At 40.9% G+C, this 20,417-nt stretch overlaps 1 protein-coding gene across 4 annotated transcripts in view; it reads right to left on the bottom strand.

Moving 5' to 3' along the window:
* Positions 1 to 6,294: 6,294 nt before the first annotated feature.
* The window catches only part of TET2 (tet methylcytosine dioxygenase 2), a 135,828-nt gene continuing 121,705 nt past the window's right edge, over positions 6,295 to 20,417 (bottom strand). For all 4 annotated transcript variants that reach the window (XM_053560042.1, XM_053560210.1, XM_053560120.1 and 1 more), the window contains 3 exons: positions 17,088 to 17,225; positions 13,081 to 13,435; positions 6,295 to 11,057 (listed from right to left, as the gene is read on the bottom strand). In XM_053560042.1, coding sequence (XP_053416017.1) covers positions 9,547 to 11,057; positions 13,081 to 13,435; positions 17,088 to 17,225 — 2,004 coding nt within the window. In that variant the 3' untranslated portion in view covers positions 6,295 to 9,546. The remainder of the gene's footprint in view (positions 11,058 to 13,080; positions 13,436 to 17,087; positions 17,226 to 20,417) is intronic.

The raw sequence follows: 20,417 nt of genomic DNA, 5'->3' as shown, positions 1-20,417 counted from the left end.
TTTGGAGATTAAAATTCAATGACCACCCTCTTCTGACTTGAAAAGTTTCAGCAGAGAGATCTGCAGTCATTCTAATATTCTTCCCTTTGTAGGTAATGGATTTCTTATGTCTGGCTGCTTTCAGAATTTTCTCCTTCATATTAACTTAGTGAAGTTAATTATGATATGCCTGGGGGATGTCTTATTCAGATTGAGTCATGCTGGGGTTCTGAAACTGTCTACTATCTGAATTTCAGAATCTCTAGGCATGTCTGGAAAATTCTTTCATAATTTCATGGAGAAGGGCGTCTGTGCCCAGCGTGGCCTCTTCATCACTTTCAGGGATTCCAGTGAGGCAGATATTAGTCTTCTTTGAATTATCCCAGAGCTTTCTCAGAGAATGATCCTTTTTTCTCTCCATTTCCTCTTTGAGAGTTTGCGAGCGTTCAAAGGCTTTGTCTTCAATGTCAGAAATCCTTTCTTCTGCTTGGTCCACTCTGTTACTGAGGGATTCTACTGTGTTTTTCAGATCTTTGAAGGCTGAAAATTCTTGCTTCAGTGCGTCAAAATCTTTGGTCATTTTGTCTTTAAATTCATTAAACTCTTGAGACAACTTTTGAATTTCTCCTCAAATTTCTAATTCTGACTTTTGAATTGCTCCTCAAATTTCTAATTCCATATTTTCCTCCATTCTATTCATCTTGTTTGCAATCCAAATTCTGAATTCGATTTCTGACATCTTGGCCAGCTGTTTATGAATGGGATCTTCAGTTACATCTGCCATATCTTTCCTTGGGGGTGTTGATCTATTCTGGTTATTCATGTTACCAGAGTTTTTCCACTGATTCCGCCCCATGATTGTTTTACACCATTTTATTTTTCCCCTGGAGCTTTGATGAGGACCCGTACAGTGCTACGGCCTGAGAAACTGGGGACCTGTTTGGTGTGGTCGGGCTAAGTGGTTCTGTCTTGTTTTCAGCTGGTCTTTGTTCAACCCTAATGAAACAGTTACTCTGGGTTTAAGTCTCAGCTGTGGAGAAATACCAGCAATTAAGTCACCCCACCCCCCCACAGGCAACAATTGGAAAAGGATAAATCAAACCTTCCTACAACCACACGCCCAGAGCACCACCTGTATAGTCCCCAGGTGATTGGCTCATAAGGTCATAAGGTCCAAATCAGTTGTCTCAGTCAGCACCTGTCTCAGGTGTGAGAGTTTAAAAGGTCTCTGGCAACTGGATTACAGGGGTCTGGTAACTACGTAGATATGGTTTGCTCCCGTGCTCCGTGGAGTTAGGAGCACCCACCCAACAAATAGATCAGTCTGGGAAGGTTGATGCCTCGTTCCCCACCTTGTAACTCTGTCACCCCCGGTCACTGATAGCCCGGCAGTGCTGTGACCCAGTTGCCTGTAGTGAAAAGATACTCCAGGGGTTTGTACCTGCCTGAATCACAAGGAAATCTATTTCTGCTCTGCCAGGCCACTGCGCTCTGCCTCTGTCTAGCAGGGGGAGGTGAGGCCTGACAACCTCGGGCACTTGATGCAAGCTGGGGGGTGTTCACTCAGTTCCAGCCCCGCCCCCGATTGCTGTTACTGACAGAACAACTTTGCGGGAATTTGTTTCTGTCCCTGCTAAATTCCCCTGAAAAAGAGAAGCTGTTTTGAGTTCCCAGAGCCTGTGCCTCAGGCTCCTGTAGGTTTGTATTTGGTTTCCTGTCAGTTCTAGCCTCCTGTCTTCCTTTGTCTATGGGCTGATGATCCCCTGAGGGTCGGATGCATCTTAAGCTCAGTAAAGCAGTCCTCTTGGTCAGCCCCACACTGGCAACTTCCCGGCTCTGTGCGCGCTTTTCTAGCCCCTGCAGTCCACCCAGGCTGGTACCGCCTCAGGCAAACCCTTTACTCATGGGGCCTGTGTTTCCATTTCATGTCTGTTCCATGGTGGTTGCCACCTGAGTAGATGCCCGGCCTCCTCTGGTTGCCCAGGGAGACAGGGGTTGTGGCTTTGGAATATCCGGGAGTGAGCGCTATTGTTGCCAAAAGACGGCTGCTTTTCTGCACCTCAGGGCACCGCCGCTCCGGTGTGGTTCCCTCTCAGCCGACTGTCCTCTCCTCACTCCTGTGCTGTAGAGTCAGCACTGACCAGCTGCAGTTTAGGCCCTGTCCACACCACTCGAGAAATCACCCAAGAATCCGGACTCCTGGGCCACAGGCCTCCAGACCTCAGAGTGAGAGTGGAGGGGAGTGCTTGGAGCTCAGAGTTGTAGGTAGAGAATATATACAATTTTATGCCTGGCAGGAGAACGCCGTGGCACCCTAGTAGGGGAGATAAGTCCAGTTTTTAGATGGTCTCTCCCATGGAGTGTAGTGGGAGGACCTTTGAACTCTGCTCGTTTGTTTGTGGGGTGCTCTGACCTGTTCTCATGGGGGAGGGGACTCCTGTCCGCTTGGTGATGGATTTTGTACATTTTGTTTGTATCCTTGGGGTCGCAGCTCACCTCAGAGGGATTGATGTGCGTTCTTCAACCTTCTCTCTTGGTGCATCTCTAATCCACCAGGTTACTTGCTAAATGTCTGTCTTTTAACTCTCCTTCTGGATAGGAGCCTCCATGGAAAGCTGGCTTTAGTCAGCCATCTTGTCCCAGTTTAAGTTTTTCATTAGTGATTAAAGTTAGAACCACTAATGTTCTGAATGTTAGTACCTTATGACATCATTCCAACTGCTGGAGTTTCTGTAGGGTTGCTAGGGCATTGTAAACTCATCTGAGAGCAGTTTGAGATGTTATAGGCAGGCCAGGGAATTATTTGTCTGTGACTGTCTTCTCTCTAGTTGTGGGGTCCTAGTGAGGCTTCATGATTGAATGTTTAGGTATAAGGTAAACCTGCTTTGTCAGGGGAGAGTGTCAGGGATCTTGCTCCCAGGGAGAAGGGACGAGTCAGCTGGGGATTTGAGACGTGGTCAGTGGACAGACCCTCCCAGCAATGAAGCAGAGTAGAGGAAGAGAGATTAAAATGCTTTATAAGAATAACCATTTATTGGTACATTTCAAAACTATTAAGAAATGAGTATAATTGTGATGGATGTGTTACTTAGTTCAATGTAAGCATTTCACATTATATATCAAAGCAGTATACTGAACCCCATATATGCATCAATGTACAAAGTTATGATTGAATAAAAAATAATAAAAAAAGAATAACCATTTACTACTTGTGCTTAAAGCTTTACGTTCTCATTTAATCCTCACTATAGCCCTGTGATGGGTGCAACATTAAACTGATTTTTCAGATGAGGCTCAGTGGCACACAACTAAATGTAAGTCTGAAGCCAAAGCCAGATGCTTTGTACTCCTGTTATCTCTCAGCACCCATGAAGATTGGCTCCAGGACCCCTGAGGACACCAAAGTCCATGAATGCTCATGTTTCTGTTATGATCACATAGTATTTGCATAAAACCTATGCATATCCTCCCATATACTTTAAATCCTCTCTAGATTACTTGTAATACCTAATACAGTGTGAATGCTATGTAAATAGTTGTTACACTATATTGTTTAGGAAATGACAGGAAAAAAGTCTACATGCATTCATTCCGGACACAACTATCCATTTTTCCCCCTGCATATTTTCAATCTGAAGTTGAATCCATGGATGTGGAGGGCCACCGCTATCTGTACTTCATCTTAATCCTTAAAGCCCATATCAACAGCCTAACCACCACAACGAGGGTAGGGTTAGGGTACCACAGGCATCTCAAATTTCAAGCAACAAGGCCCAAATTTCTATTACCTGAATACTTTATGCAAGGACTAAAAGTGAGTGCTCCGTTAATGTGCCTATAAATCCTGAATTTTGTGAATTTGAGTCATCTGGATTCATTCTTATGGAGAAGAGGGAGGTAGGAAGTAGGGTGTCTTTATGTAAGTAACTACTATTTCATTAAGTAGAAATTTCATTTTAGTTTCAACTAAGAATTGATTAGAGAGTAAAATGCCAAATGGAGGAGCTAAACTTTTGAAATAGCATAAAAAGAGATCCTAAAGAAAGCATATTCACTGAGTATATATGCAAGGAAAAGCAAAGCCCCTTTTCTGAGTGTTGGACTAAACAGCCCAAGAGATTTGTGAGAAAGTTCCTAGCAAGTGACCTTGAATGTATGGGGATGAAAGTATCTTTGTTCTTTGAAACTGAATTATCCCAGTAAAGCTGAAATGATATAATTGAGTTGATTCTCTTCTAAATATCTTTTATGACCATTTTCTCACCCTTTTCACAGCTTAGAGGTATATTTCTCAGAGGAGGGAGGGAAGCAAGGAGAAAGTGCCCTGACCCCTTACTAATAAGCTGGGTGATGGAAATTAATGTCTTAATACAACAAGCACTTCCCTCATGTTTGATTATGGAAACAAAAGGCTCCCTCAGCCCTCCTGTTTTTGCTGGATGCTCACCTCCAGATGAGCTTTAAGCCAGCAAAATAAGTTTAAAATTTTCAGGGCTGAGTAGGTTCTTTGTTGAATAAGGACTTTTCTGAGTCTGGTAATCACATAGCTGAGTGCTAAGAGTGGAATTAGGCAGGAGTCGACACTAAATTAGAATTACCCAAAGTGGGAGGATTTGTATGATAGACCGAGTGAAATGACTGAGGAAGGAAGTGACATGGTACTGTGTACCAGGGCAGCTGAGTGCACGCCTGCCTGCAGAAAAGGTTCATTCTTGGCATTCTTTCCAGGGGAGGCAAGGGGCCAATAAAACTTTGTGAATGCTGGTTCATCTGTCATTTCCAGCTGTCTCCCTCGTTTGAGTCTACCTGCAGGCTCAGAAGCAGCAGCCTTGCCTGCACCTTCATAGATAGTGTGCTAGAGTCACCAGCCTCCACCATCAGTCTCAGGATGGACCTCTAGCAGGCAAAGCTTTGAGCTTGCAGTGTTAAATTCTCCCAGCCCTGGGCCACAGAGATGTGCAGCTGTGAAGAGTGGGAGGTCCCCAAGGTTCAGCCAGATGAAGGATAGTGAAATGAGAGTTGACAAAGTGCCCAGAGGGTTGAAGTTAAAAGAAAAAAAAAAAAAAAAAGCCAGGTTCTGAGATCATAGCTTTTTAACAGTCATGTTTCTCCTCTTAATATCCTGGCTTAGAGCAGTCTTAGAGGAATCACCCAGTCATTGAGCTCAAAGGTTACTAAATAGTAGTCCTTGCCTGGGTTTCACTGACTCAGATTTGGCCCAGGCTAAACACACAAAAATGTGGGAAAGGGAAATCCCTTACTTCAAGCATGCTGAAAATGATTTCTTTGCCAATTTGAGATGGGGTAGAAGGTTGGATGACTCACAGAACCATAACTATTGAATATCTAATGTGCAGGGTGCTACGTGCTGGATTTTGCCTCAAGCCCTTTGAAGCCCTGTGTGGCTGGATGAAGACATGTCTTTGCCTTCTAGTCACATCTCTCCACTCCTCTTGTCTGCCTTTCTGATAGGCAGGAAAAGTTACTTTTCTGTGAGAAGGGCAAAAAGAGCCAGGTGTGGTCAGACGGTGGTTCAGGCCTGTAATCCCAGCACTCTGGGAGGCCGAGGTAGGTGGATTGCTTGAGGTCAGGAGTTGGAGACCAGCCTGAGCAAGAGTGAGACCCCGTCTCTAGTAAAAATAGAAAAACTAGCTGGGCATAGTGGTGGGCACCTGTAGTCCCTACTCAGGAGGCTGAGGTAAGAGGATCACTTGAGCCCAAGGGTTGGAGGTTTCTGTGAGCTACGATGCCACAGCACTCTACTGAGGGCGACAGTCTGTCTCAAAAAAAAAAAAAAAAAAAAGAAATTAGAAGAGGAGGAAGGTGAGTCTGGAAACAGAATTGGCCTTAGACCTAAGCAGTAGGAATTCAACTCTAGTGTGCCTGCTTGTCATTTAGAGACCTCAAAGACAGCACAATGAAAGGAAAGTCTAGGATCAGAAGTGTTATTCCTCCATTCCTGATTTACACATGCAATTTGAATGTGCTATAAAAAGTAACTGGAATAAAAAAGTATCTGTCTTGTCAGGGATGGAAGTTAGGGATCCTGCTGGAGATGGGGAGAAGGGAAGGGTGGTAGGAGTCAGCAAGGGGAGCTCTAGGATGTGGTCAGTGGACAGACAGAACCTTCTAGAATGAAGCAAAGGGGAAGAAAAATGAAAATTGTCGTTTTAATTATTTGGGTATTAACTTATAGTTTAATATTAAGAATAACTATCCCCAAAATACCTTTTAAAACCATTTTTTTTTCATTCCCTTTCTCCACAGTGGTGTAGCAGTCATTCAGGCAGTAAACAAACTTCAGGAAGACAGTGCTTAGAGTGCATTAAATAAATATAAATTTTATTAAAAACACTCACATAGCGTTATCAGGAATGATATAATAATAAACAGCTTTCAAATAACCTGCATTCATAACATTACAATACTTACAGTATTTATAACCATCCTCAGATTTTATGAACAAACCAAACATCTCATGAAAATGAAATGAAACTAAGTTAAAAAAATAAAGCATAGAAAAAAACGCACACAGAAGTTCATTATCTTAGTGTCAAACTGCAAAAGTTTCCTACACAAGTTAACCACTAGCTTTAAGAGTGAACTGTACATCACTGTGCGTCAATCAAGATGAAAAATTCATTCAAGTAAAGTTGACACCACTCAGAAGCATTTTCAAGTATGGCTATATAGTCAACCTGATATTCCTATATAAGCAAATTGTAGATCTGCTTTCCATTCATTCTAACTGAGGCAGGTTTGATATTTACAATTACAGATCTGATATTTATAATACACCACTCAATTTCCATTCTTCCTCCCTACCTAATCTCTTCCTAACCCCCCAAACTATATTTCCTATTCTTATTGGCCAGCAGTTTGACAAATGACAGTGAATGAGACAGAAACCAAATATTCATGAAGGATGGCTGACTCAAAAATCACATGCACATGTAGTAACCCAATGTTTGAGGTTGGATATTATGTAAAACATTAAAATCATATGGTTTGCTGGACGAGCAAACATTTTTTAAAAATGTTTGTAAATTGAACACAGCCAAAACTTCAATTTTTTTAAAAGACAAAATCCATCTTATAAAGATTTGACCAATTAAACTCAAAGGCCTCCTTTGATGAAGAATTTATTTGAAATGCTAGCAGGCTGAAATGTTTTTAAGTCCAAAATGTAATTGTACAGTTTATTGCACCCCATACCTCTAGGTGTTCTGCCTGTTTGGGAAAGTCCTTATCAGTTACAGAATCAGAAAGCTTTATTTAGAGAGTGAAGACTCTACCCAACAGCCACTTGTCAAACTCCTGCCTTACAAATTTCCCTTTATCAACTCAGTGCATTCCATTTTCATGTAATTTTTTTTCTGCTTAAAACAGTCAAACAATTCCTCAGACTTTAAAAATGCTTTTCTTTACAATAAAAAGAGCCAACAGATTTACAAAAATTAGTTTGTTACATCAGTACATATACAAGTAAAACAGGAGGGATTTAAAATAAAAAGGTTAAATCCCTGACAAAGAATATATTTATTAACCTACAACAACTTTACATAAACACAGGTGACATGTTGGCATAAGGAGAACATGAGCTGAAATATCCCTGAATTTTTAGAGCAAAAAAAGTTGAAGTTCAAGTTATACTTGCTTAAGAAATCAAGTATCGAAAAAAGGTATGCTTTTAATAATTAAAAAAAAAAGACTTGGAAAAATAATGATGGTACACAATGCTATAAGCTTTCACTCTCAGTTCAATATCCTATTGCCAAACTAGTGTTGAGGTATATGACAAGTAGGAACATCACTCAAATCTTTAATGAATTCTTAGCTCACATTATGATATATGTGTAGCAGGCTGAGTAGCACCATCATGATGTGAATTCTGCTTTAAACCCATATATATATGTATATATATGTATATATTTAATTTTTTTTACAGTACTAAAATACTAAAGCATTGCATTAAAAAAGCTTTGTTTACAATTTAATTTACTATACAATTCTTTCACTTCTTTTTACAAATTAATGATTTAAAACCACCACAGCAAACCAGCTGCCTGTTTTCTTGTTTCTTTTTACCAACAGATTCACATAGAACTAACCCTGTTTATTTATCTTATGCAGGCATCAGTCTGCTCTATCTTCTGGGAAAGCGCACACTTAAGCTAAGAAATGACAACATCACAAGGTACATAATTATCAACACAAAGGCAGGCTGCTATTCAGCTCTCTGAAGAGCATACAGAGCCATGGAACAGCATAGGCTTAAGTGAACTAGCTTGGTTGAGTCTGTAGCATGCGGCTGATTATTACCTGCAGCTAATAGAAAATCCTTAAAACTGTACATATTTGAGCAATGAACTTGTCATACAATTTTGTATAAAACTGTTTTACAGTATATAGCATGTGAGATGAGCACCAGAAAACGTGTATTGTGGACGAAAGTACTCCCTTGAATCCAGTAAGCCCCATTTTGGATTTAACTGGCTGTATTAAAAATGGACACTTTGCTCATCAGCAGATGCATGGCTACAAGCAAGAATATTTTAAAAGCTTTCCTTGTTTCATTAAAAAAAATCAACTTTGCATTCTAAAATGAAAGTAAACTTGTTTTTTTAAACGTCTCAGTACCTTAGCATTGTTCAAGTTGTCAAAGCTTAGGTAGACAAAGTGCTTCTAAAACACCATTTAAAATATTTATACATATACATGTTTTTGTATATATGTACATATATACGTTTATTGTCCTATGAGGACGTCACTGGACGAGCAAAATCCAGAGGCCTTTAAAATGTCCACATTTTAAAAACTTAAGCTTGTGTAAGAATAGGTAATTATGGTAAAAACTTGAAGGAAAAGGTACCCCTATTATTCAAGGGCACTGGAGTACAGGGATAGCATCTTGATGATAAAAAGGCATTAAATTTTCAACTATTTAAAGACACCATTTTCTTAGCACCATTTCTTGGAACATCCACACAATTCAGTGTTTTGCTGCTAATCATGTATGCTTCCTGTAGCTATTTTGATAAATAAAAGTTAATATTAAGATTACAGTAAAAACTGCCATGTTAAAAAGCCATAATTCCAGTATTTCAGTATATTGTATATTCAGCACCAGATGGTATTTTAAGATTCCTGTCACTGTACTACTACAGTACTTGTTTGATTCGTGTTCCATGACTATGCAAACTTGATATTATTAAAAGTGGTCACAGATGTGTAAGGGGGGAAAAAAAATCACATTTACATAGCATCTCGTCCAATAATAGAACCAGTGTTTAAAAATGTAAATTGTGGGACACTTTTTCCCCCCCACCTTCTTTTTGCATAGAATGCTTTGGTCTTTTTCCCAGATGCCATCTGTGATCACTTGGGAGTCAGTGGAAATTAAGTGCTAGGGTGAGATCACCTCTTTTTTAGCTGGTGAGCTGAGGTTTCTCCCACCACATTTGCCATGAATACTGAGCCTTTCCCCGCTGCCCACTTCCCGAGAACTACTCTACGGACAGGTGGGTTGTGGTCTGTTCAGACGAGGTAACCAGCAGAGGGGCCGCATCACACGTATCTGTTGTAGGGCCCGGTGACCCGGGTGAAGGCGTAGGGAGCCGTGGTCACCGTGGAGTCTGTGGTCACGGACAGGGTCCTTTCTGTGAGGGACTTGATGAAGCGCAGGTAGGTGGGCTCTGGAGGCTCGTGCAGCTCGCTGGGCTCCCGCTTCACTTTTTTGCCGTGCGTTTTCGGAGGCACGTGGTCTGGGCCATACCTTTCACACTCTTCCTCTTTCTCACGGGCTTTTTCTGCCATTTTGGCCTCCCAGAGAGCCAGGCCGTGTTTCGGCTCGTTCATGCTCTTGTGCTGGTAGAAGACGAGCGAGATCCTGGTGGGGTGGTTCCTGTTGGGGTTCTTCAGCGGCGTGGTGGCGTGGAGCTCGCGCTTTGCGCACTCGATGAGAATCGACCCGTGCGTGGGGGCCACAGCCACACCCCCGATGTCGGGGTCGAGGAAGCTCTGCTCGCTGTCTGACCAGACCTCCTCGTCCTCCGGGGCCGCGGCCGGGCTCTGGGCAGGGGCCAGGGGCCGCCCCTCCTGACCCGGAGCCTCGTTCCACCTGTGTGCACCGCCTGGGGCGCAGGTGCTTCTTTCGGGGGCGAGCCCGGGAAGCATCTTGGACAGCCCATTCGCTGTGTGGGAAAGCAAATCATTCTCTTTGTTTTGGAGGTGCAGGGCATGAAGAGAGCTGTTGAACATGCCGGGAGCTGCACTGTAGTTATGGATCAGGTGAGAAGACGGATGATGTTCACCATTTTTATAGTCTATGTTTGTATTGCTCACACTGGGTGGTGGTCTAGAGGTGCCTCCCATGAAGCGGCCGTCCATCTCGCGAGAGGAATAAGAAGGCAGTGTCCCGACGTGATGCAGACTCGGCCTCATGGTACAACTGCTGAAGGCGTCTCCCTGCAGAGTCTGGTTTCCATAGCCTAAGTACTTAGAAGCAAAACTCTGGCTACTTCCAAACCTCGGCTGGTAAAATGTATGGGCGGGTGGGAGATTTAACTTTGAGAGAGGGTCTTGGCTTGGATACCTGTAGAGGTCCATGGGCTGAGACTGGGGGGAACAGGAACCCAGGTATGGGGAGCAGTTGTCCACGGATACATTTCCATTGCACTGATATGATGGATATTGGTTATTCTGACTCAGAAGCCCAGGGTAGGGGCTCATGGGATTAGAAGAATTCAAATATGAACCTGCAGCTTGAGATGAGGTGGAATAGGGGTTCATAGGGTTGGCACCTCTGTAAATTTCCGAAGTGTGTGAAGAGCCTGGATAAGGACTAACTGGGTTGGGCCGTCTCAAGTATGGACTGATGGATCCAGAAGCAGAGTAAGAGCTGACAGCCTCCGACTGAGGGTTACTTGTCACCAGGTGATGTGGCTGCTGTGGCAGGGGCTGCTGCGGTCTCTGGGGGGGTGGCAGTGGCTGCAATGGTTGTGGTGGCTGCTTCTGTAGTGCCTGGGTCTGGGGCTGCTGTGACTGCTGCATGACTGGTCCTGAAAGTCGCAAAAGTTCTGTGGATGATAACAGAGAGTGGGAACAAACATGCTGGATTACTGTTGAATGCAGGCTAGCAAGAATACTTAAACATGTGATTGTCCCCTTATGCAGGACAGGAGCAAAGTCAGGGTCATGATCGCTGCCTAACATAATTATTTGTGTCCACAGCATTAGAAATAAAATGCGTAACTTCTAACACTGGGTAAAGGAAAATGTAATAAATCTTCAGTGCCATTCCATGGAGAGCATCACCTTCTCTGGAGCTTCTGAACATGCCTCTGTCTGAAGTGCTCTCCTCCCTCCACACCATCTCCTGCCCCTGCCTTGGCTTCCTCATCCCCTCCTCAAGGAAGGTTTCTGTCACCTCATCTTCTAGTGCTCTTGTAACATTCACTGCAGACACAGATGCGATAAAGCAGTAGTCATATTGTAATTACCTGTTTTTGGCCCTTCTCTCCTTCCCCACCATGTCTTATTTTGAAGTAACATAAGATTTGTTATGAAAGATTCAGGAATGTTATGAGAAAAAGAATGACACTCATTTAGACAGAAAAAACACCTTATGTATTTCCTTTCCAGGAAGGAAATTCATGTCATGGTAGATAACACTTTAAAGAAACTTTTAGCTTTGCAAGTGAAACTTTCAGAAGTCACACTTCTGTTTCATGCCCTCACTTGAAAAAAAAAAATAGTCCTATGAGTTAAGAACAAATAGATAGGGCTGCAATGGCAATTCTAAGAACTGAAGTGATTTTTATCTGCAGAAACCAGTTAGAAGGGAGGAAAGATACAAGTTCTGACTGTACTTCACAGCCAACCTAAAGGAGACATCAGGGGGTGGACACGATTTACTTCTCTTAGTGTAAGTCAACAAATCAACAAATACTTGGTAAGCACCTTTAGCATGTTCTAAATTATTTGACTTAGTTCCTCTGAGCTTAGAAATGCATTTGTGGGGAAATTTGGCTTTGTGATGCAGATAGTCTAACAGGGGTCCACAAACTTTTTAAGCAGGGGGCCAGTTCACTGTCCCTCAGACCACTGGAGGGCCAGACTATAGTTTAAAAAAAAAAAAAAAAACAACTATGAACAAATTCCTATGCACACTGCACATATCTTATTTTGAAGTAAAAAACAAAACGGGAACAAATACAATCACACTCCGGCATGTGGCCTGCAGGCCGTAGTTTATGGACCCCTGGAGCAAACTGGTACACTAAATGTAAAGGATATACTTTTTCTTTGATTAACCATAAGGCCAATATCATCTCCAAAATTTGCATTTTTACTACTACTACTACTGCAGACATAAAACAAGGGGCCGTGGAAAGCAAAGTAACCACTTGGACTGACACGTGGTGTTCTGTTGCTACATATTGCTGTCATCTGTTTGGATGGGTAAAAGTTTTATAGGATAGAGCCACATGTAGGATCCCTCCTAAGCTGCTGATTATTCAACCTAAGGAAAGGTTTCTCAGTCTCTTCCCCCTCTCTCACATGTTTTCAAACTTCTTATTTCAAGAAATAGCATTGTTTTAGGTTTAAGTGTAGGCTTCACACTTTGAAGTCATCTTTCAGTTTTTCTTTTCATTCCAAGGTTTTGACACCATGCATTGATTTTTTTCACTTTGGAAGAACTGAATTTGCATCATTTCTGCTACATCTTCACTGCTACTGCCAAAATTCAAGATCTGGTTTATTACACTCACTTTTGGTTTATTACATCTGTCTCCAAACTATTAATTCCTCTACTTCTATTTTGGTTTACCTGCCACTGCCACATTAACACTAATTGCCCCATGTCACTTATCTGTTAAAAAAAAAACTCTGTTTACTACAGAATAAAACCCAAATTTCTCTGTCAAGCTGAGTTGATGGTGCAATTATCTCATTACCGTCTCTGAGAGCTTAAGCCTAGCTATGGCTACTTTAGAGAAGATTCTGGTACAAAACTAAGATGTAACCTTCCATAATTAACAATGTTCGCTTTTAAGTATCATACAACATATATCTGCAATGCTTCAACGTTAAATTTACCTGCCAATTGTTTTGCCTGGTTTGCATTTTCGGTCTGTTTCATACGTAAGGAGGCTGACTTTTCCTTTTCATTCTTATTTGAGCTGTTCTCCAGGGAGGAAAGCTTTTCAGCTGCAGCTTTCTTGGCTTCTAGCTTCCTTTGTCGGCAAGTCTTGACCGGCTCTGCTAACATCCTGACTTTCCGTCGAAAAGAAGTCAGTACCTGAATGGCGCCGTTTCGTTTTTTCTCCTCCTGAGCCTCTATACTCCCAAACTCATCCACATCAGAGACTTTGTATAAAGGTAGAACATGGAGCTGCTCATCCTCAGGTTTTCCTCCAATGTCTCGATTGTCTTCTCTGGTGAGAGTGCATACCTGGGCAGGAAGCAAGACATCACAGCCTCGGTGACAGGCCCAAAGGAAAAGGTGGGTGCATCTTTCTCCCCCTCAGTATCTAGATTTGTGTCAGTGGCTTAGCCGGACCAGACCAGTGTGGCACGTGCATTACCGTAAAATCGTATCTATTTGTTATTAATGAAGATAGCATCAGAGTGGTACAGGAAGATACAGAGAAGTTCACGTCGCCCCCCTCCGCCTACCACAGCTTCCTTTTATAGTTCATCAGGAACTGTTATCCTCTGACATGATCCATTTCTGACTCCCAGGCAGGGTCCAACCTGTGGTCCCTGGGCTGTGTGCTGGGGGTACTGTTCTGCTTATCTGTGGCTTTGGATATCATGAAAAGTATGCATGGACCTTTTAATAAATTTTTATTAATCAGCTTTTGTCAGTGTTTGTGTATTTAGTGTGTGGTCCAGGACAACTCTTTTTTTTTTTTTTTTTTCCAATATGTAGCAGGGAAAATAAAGGTTGGAAACCCCTGCTAAGGGAAGAAGCAACACTTCTCCCAAAACAAAGGATCTCCTGCTTTTCCCACTCCAAAAACAGATGGGAAGAGACTAAAGGTTTCTTCTGCCAAATGATCTCCCGTGTTTTAGGGAGCATCACATTTGCTTCCTCATCTCATACTTTGGTACACAAAGAAATTTCACTTCTGACACTTAACTGTGTAAGAAATTCACTCACTGTTTAAGTTTCCACAATATATCAAAGTAAAAATGTACAGGGGAAATGGAGCCCTAACCTTTAGCAATAAGACTCACTCCCTGCTTGAGAGACCTGGAGAATCACGAGAATGGTGTGTGAGCTGGGTGTGTGCAGGAGATCAGAAAACCGGCCCCCAAGAGAAAATGTGTGTGTGAGGTGTGGCAATGCCAGGCCTAATGGTTCTGGTAAAGATTCTCTAGATTCCAAAGGTGTCTCGCTGAAGGCAGAGGTTGTGCTCAAGGTTTTTGGAAAACCAAAGGTGGAGACATTCTGTCTGATCTTAACCATGTCCTCCTTAATCAGTGCTAATGTTAAAAGCAAGCAGCTTTTGTCTACTTCTTCCCCTTCTATAAACATGGACCCAAGGTTTACTACGGAGGGCTCCTCCCAGAGTTCCTCGGTCCCCCAACATAGACTTTGTGTCAAGCCTCCTCATTTCTCATGCCAAGACCCCCTCATCTGCTGACCCCAAATCCCTTCAAAAATGTAAAAATTACAAGTTGTAGATTCTAACTTAATACTCTTTTTTTTTTTTTGTAGAGACAGTCTCACTGTACCGCCCTCGGGTAGAGTGCCGTGGCGTCACACGGCTCACAGCAACCTCTAACTCTTGGGCTTACGCGATTCTCTTGCCTCAGCCTCCCAAGCAGCTGGAACTACAGGCGCGCGCCACAATGCCCGGCTATTTTTTTTGTTGTTGTTGCAGTTTGGCCGGCACCTGTGGCTAACTTAATACTCTTTTTAAGCTTTCTTTTCTCTCCTTTCTGTACTCTTCTTACTGACTCATTGTTTCTCCTGTGAAATACCAGCCTATACATGTGGGTACTCTGAAAAGGGAGGAAAAAGCTACTTTTGTTGCTTCGATACTTTAATAGTACCTTTTCTTTTTTGGTTAGGCACAATTATATTGGTTTTAAAGAAAGACATATATATGTATATTATATATATATATATAGAGAGAGAGAGAGCACGCATGCTCTAGATAGATAATATATATTTTTTAGTAGATGGGGTCTCACTCTTATGCCCAGGCTGGAGCACAGTGGCACAATCATAGCTCATTGCAAACTGTAATTCCTGGGCTCAAGGGATCCTTCTGGTTCAACTTCTTGAGTAGTGGGATTACAGATGCACACTGCTGCAGCTGGCTAATTAAAAAAAAAAAAAAAATATATATATATATATATGTATATAAATAAATAAAAAATGGAGTCTCCTTGCCCAGACTGGTCTCAAATTCCTGGCCTCTAGTGATCCTCCTGCCTTGGACTCTCAACGTTGAGATTACAGGCATGAGCCACTGTGCCTCACTTGTTTGTGTTTTTGATCAATGGGAAAATGTGACCTAAAGCACAAGGCAATATAAAATCTTTAGAAGACATCATGGAAAGGAATGTGATCACAGTAACTGACCTATATAAATAATTTTAACATGAAATGGTATTATAATGAATTTGTCACTTCCTGCACACAAAAGTCTTCCAGATTTATCTCTCTGAGCAACGTGTAACCTTTTTCCCATCCACACTTAACTCTACTGAATTCTCATCTAACGCCTCCTTCCATTTACTTCACAGATCCTGTGCTCTATCAGAGGCAAATTCCCTTTGATACTGACCATCTTTCTCATCTTCCAGCTCTTGGTCACCTTGCTGGAGTGAGGCTTACTTACCTTTGAGACCTACTACAGCTCCAGCTATCATTTATTTCTTCAATAATGAGCGGTGCTGTTCTATGTGTGTTAGTGATGATTTCAGATGTTAGGGTGGTTGGGAGGCCTTGCATTTGTTCCCAGCAAACTAGGGTCCGTGGCTAATCTGCCTCACAGCTTGTGTTTTTATGGCCAGCAACCAAGAATGGTTTTTACGTTTTCAAAGGTGTTTTTTTTTTTTTTTCTTAAAAGCCACAAAACAAAGAATATGAATCTAAGAGAGATCCTATATGGCCTGGAAAGCCTAAAAATACGATGCTTCCTTGCCCTTTACAGAAGAGTTTTCCAATCTCTTGTCTAGACCAATTAAACCAATACCTTCTTTGCTTCCTGTTGAAAATTTTGCTCCACCTTCTTCAAATTATTTTGGCTATTGTCTATTATCTCCCTGAATTATTATTTTCTATTCCAGAAAATGATTTTAATGATTGACATTAATTTTTCATCTTAAATCTCACTGGTCATCTTCCTTAACTATACCTAAACCATGTTGACAACTCATTAGGCTGATTAATTTATAGTTTCTTCACCTGAACTTCTTCATTCTTATCCCCACTCTGGAGCATTCCTTTACATGCAAGGCAACAGCCTGGACTTCATCAGTATGGAGCATTGCTCCACCCTAAGACCTTATATATTTTCTCCTGGCACCATGGCCTCCATTTACAAGACCAGTCTAGTGTACTCCATGAACAATGTCCTCAGGCTCTTCTGCACCCGGAACCTTCTACAGTAGGTTACTGTAGTTAGGGAGATGATGATGTGTTTTTCATTTGCACTACACTCTGCAAGGTGAGATGGTACCCTGGCTTTTTGTTTGTTTCTATTGTTGTTGGGTGGATTTGTTTTGTTTTGTTTTTGCTAAACTGATTATAACCTACCAGGCAAAACTGACACTGAATAATGAGCAGTGCTGCTCAATGCATGATTAGTGATGATTTCAGCTGGAAGCTAACTGTAACCAGCAGTGCAGTCATTAGCACTAAAAATTTCCATGATTCTCACATGCTTGTTAGGGCTATTACTAATGTGTCAACAACCTACTGTAAGAAAGAGTGCTAGTTATGCTACAGGTCACCTTGCAACAGCAATCATTCATGAAGACACTGTTGTTCAGTGATACCTACAGAGAAAGTACAGCTATTACCCTACCTGAATGCTGGGAACTTGCAAGCTTCTACTCTCTGAGCTGTCCTCAGCTCCACTTACCAATGTGCTGCCATTCTGCATGTTGTGCAAGTCCCTATGTGCGTGAGCACAGAAGTCCAAACACGCAGTGACCCCTGAGAACGGACGGCCTTCCTTAAGACCCAGACGGCACTCCGGTGCTCTGTGTTCATATTCAATCTGAAAAAGAAAAATGTGTGTGAATGGGAAAGCCGGTAGTTTTACGCTTAGACAAAAAGACTCATTAGTATTCAGACTACTTAGAGCTTTCAGGAAATATTTTGGACTTTGTATCTAGGAACAAAATGGAATGACACAAAGTACGGCAGCTACCCTAACATGATAAAGCTTTTATTTTACAGTGTTATCAAGGTATAAATGACACACGTTACACAGCACATGTTTAAAATGTACTATTTGAGTTCTGATATGTGTACACATCTATAAAACGACAAACAAAATCTAATTTGTTGAATTTGTTGGCATAAAGTTACTGGTAATATGCTTTTATTCTTTTGATGTCTGTAGGATCTCTGGCAGTATCTCATCAATAATTCTTGATTTTATTTGTTCTTTCTCTTTTTTTGTCCTGACAAAATTGTCTTAAGAGCATGAGCTTTTGGTTTCACTCATTGATTGCTTTTTTCTGTATTTTACCTCACTGATTGTCATTCTTTTTATTTTTTCCTTTTTTCTGCTTTTTAGGACTTGCTCTTTTTCAAGATTTTTGGGGTTAGAAGCATAGATTATTGGCTTAAAAATTTACATTTTTCTAATGTTATACTTATCTGTTTAAACTGCCTCCCACAAATTTCAATGCCGTTTCTTGTTTTCATCAAGTTTGAAATACTTTATAATTTCCTGTGTGATTCTTTTTTTTTCTTTGACCCATGTTATTTAGAAGCATGTTGGTCTGTTTCCAGGTATTTGGGTAAGTTGTAGGTATCTTTCTGGTACAGATTTTTAATTTCATTGTATAGTTAGAGAATACACTTGATGCTTTTAAAATTTACTAATATATATTTTTCTATTATTTTATGAAACATAATATAATCTATCTCAGTGAACCACCCTTGTGTACTTGACTAGAATGCTAATTCTATTGTTGGGTGGGAGTTTTGTGTCAATTAGATCAAGTTGTTTAAAAGTGCTGAGTCTTCTATTTCCTTACTGATTTTTTGTCTACTTATTATTATTCTGAGTTGTGTTAAAATCTAATTATGTATTTTTCTTTTTTTTTTTAGTTCTATCAGTTTTTCTTTCATAACTGTTACATTTCTGTTACTAAGTGCATAAATATTTAGCAGTATCATGTTCTTTCAATGAAGTGACCCTTCTATCATTATTAAATGACCACCTTTAACCTTATAACATTCTTTGCTATCAATCTACTTTGTTTGCTATTACTAGAGTCACTCCATTTTCCTTTTGATTGATGTGGTTTTCCTGGGTTTTGCTTTTTAAATTTAATAACATAAGCTCTGCCTTTTACTTTGGGGTGTTAAAAATAATTTACATTTAATGTGGTTATTGATGGTGTTGGGTTTATGTAAACCATCTTGCTGTCTGTTTTGTTTTTTCCTTTTTTCCTGTATTCTTTTTTTAAAAACTTTTTTGGATTCATTCCATTTTTCTCTTTACTGGCTGATTAGCTATATGCTTTTTAAAGTGGTACTTGCCTTAAGGTTTCCAGTGTACTATTTAACTTCTCGCATTCCACAGCCAGGTACTACATCAGGCCATATATAGTTTAAGAACTTAACAACAGCACATTTAATTCCCCAGCCTCTAAGCTACTTCCACATGTTTTAAATTTCATAGTGCATTGTTATCTTTTAAAGACATTTAAAAAGTAAAGTCTTTTTTCCATTGGTTATAGGTGTCTGGGTTGATAGTCCCCCCCGCCCCATGTATGTTAAAGATTTTTCTCCTATATCTTCTTTCTTGCCATTTTCTGCATGAAGTCTCCTGTCTTTATCATTTTGCCCTCAATATATATGCTGTCTCTTTTTTTCCATTTGCTTTTCAGATTTATTGTAAGCAATGTGATTATGGTATGTCTTTATATAGTTTTCCTCATGTCTTTCATGTTATTTTTCTACTTGGGGTTCGCTAAACTTCTGGGACCTATGGGCTTATCATTTTAAAAACATTTAAAAATTTTTTGACTGTTATTTTTAAAAATATTTTTCCATCTCCCACCTCCTAAAATTCCATTTGCACATATTTTTGATCTATTCAATTTTTTTCAGTTTTGTTTTTTCTCTTTATGTTGAAAAATTTCTATTGCTCTATCTTCAAGTTTACTAATCTTCTATCTAGTGTATTTTTATCTAGATATAATACATATTTTTTTATTCCCATAAGTTCAGTGTGGGTTTTTTTCTATCTTCTTATATTTCTTTGCCATGCTCATGCTTTTCTTTGACTTTCTGTGCACATGGACTATGATAACCATTTCAATGACCCTTTCTACATATTTCTTTCTTTCTTTTTTTTTTTGAGACAGAGTCTCACTATGTCACCCTCGGTAAGTGCCATGGCATCACAGCTCACAGCAACCTCAAACTCTTGGGCTTAAGCGATTCTCTTGCCTCAGCCTCCCAAGTAGCTGGGATTACAGGCACCCGTCTATTTTTGTTGTTGTTGTAGTTGTCATTGTTGTTTGGCAGACCCAGTCTGGGTTCGAACCCTCCCAGCTCTGGTGTATGTGGCCAGCGCACGAGCTGCTGAGCTACAGGTGCTGAGCCCCTTTCTACATATTTGATTACCTACGACACTTCTGGGACTATGGCTGTTGGCTCTGCCCCCGCCCCCCCCCGACATATTTTCTTGTTTCTTTGTATGCTTTGTATTTTTTGATGGGATGGCAGATATTATAAATTTTACTTTTTGTTTGTTAGAACTTTTTCCCCCAGTATTTGTTCTGGGATGCTGTTAAATTACTAGAATCATTTTTGTCCTTTTAAGTCTTGATTTTAAACATTTTGACATGGTACCAGAATAGCCAAATCTACTCCCACTACCAAGGTAATACAATTCTGAATAATCTACTTGATAGCTTGTACATTATAAGGTCTTGCTCTGTCTGGCTGACATGAGTAACAAGTATTCCAGGTCCCGCTTGAGACCTGCTTCTTTGGTGGCTCTTTTTCCAGCCTTGGTAGTTTTTCTTTTTACACGAAAGCACTGTTCAGGATTAAGCAGGACACTCTAGCTCAGCGGTTCTCAACCTGTGGGTCGCGGCTCACGGGAACTGTATTAAAGGGCCGCGGCATTAGGAACGTTGAGAACCACTACTCTAGCAGAACCCCCTGCAGATCTCTGGAGCTCTTCACAATGAAGCTCTCTCCTTTCTGGTATTTTGAATTG

The sequence above is a fragment of the Nycticebus coucang genome, chromosome 1 (assembly GCF_027406575.1).
Source record: "Nycticebus coucang isolate mNycCou1 chromosome 1, mNycCou1.pri, whole genome shotgun sequence".
NCBI classification, from domain to species: domain Eukaryota; kingdom Metazoa; phylum Chordata; class Mammalia; order Primates; family Lorisidae; genus Nycticebus; species Nycticebus coucang.
The sequence above is the reverse complement of the archived record's forward strand: the minus strand, read 5'-3'. Positions and strand labels throughout refer to the sequence as shown.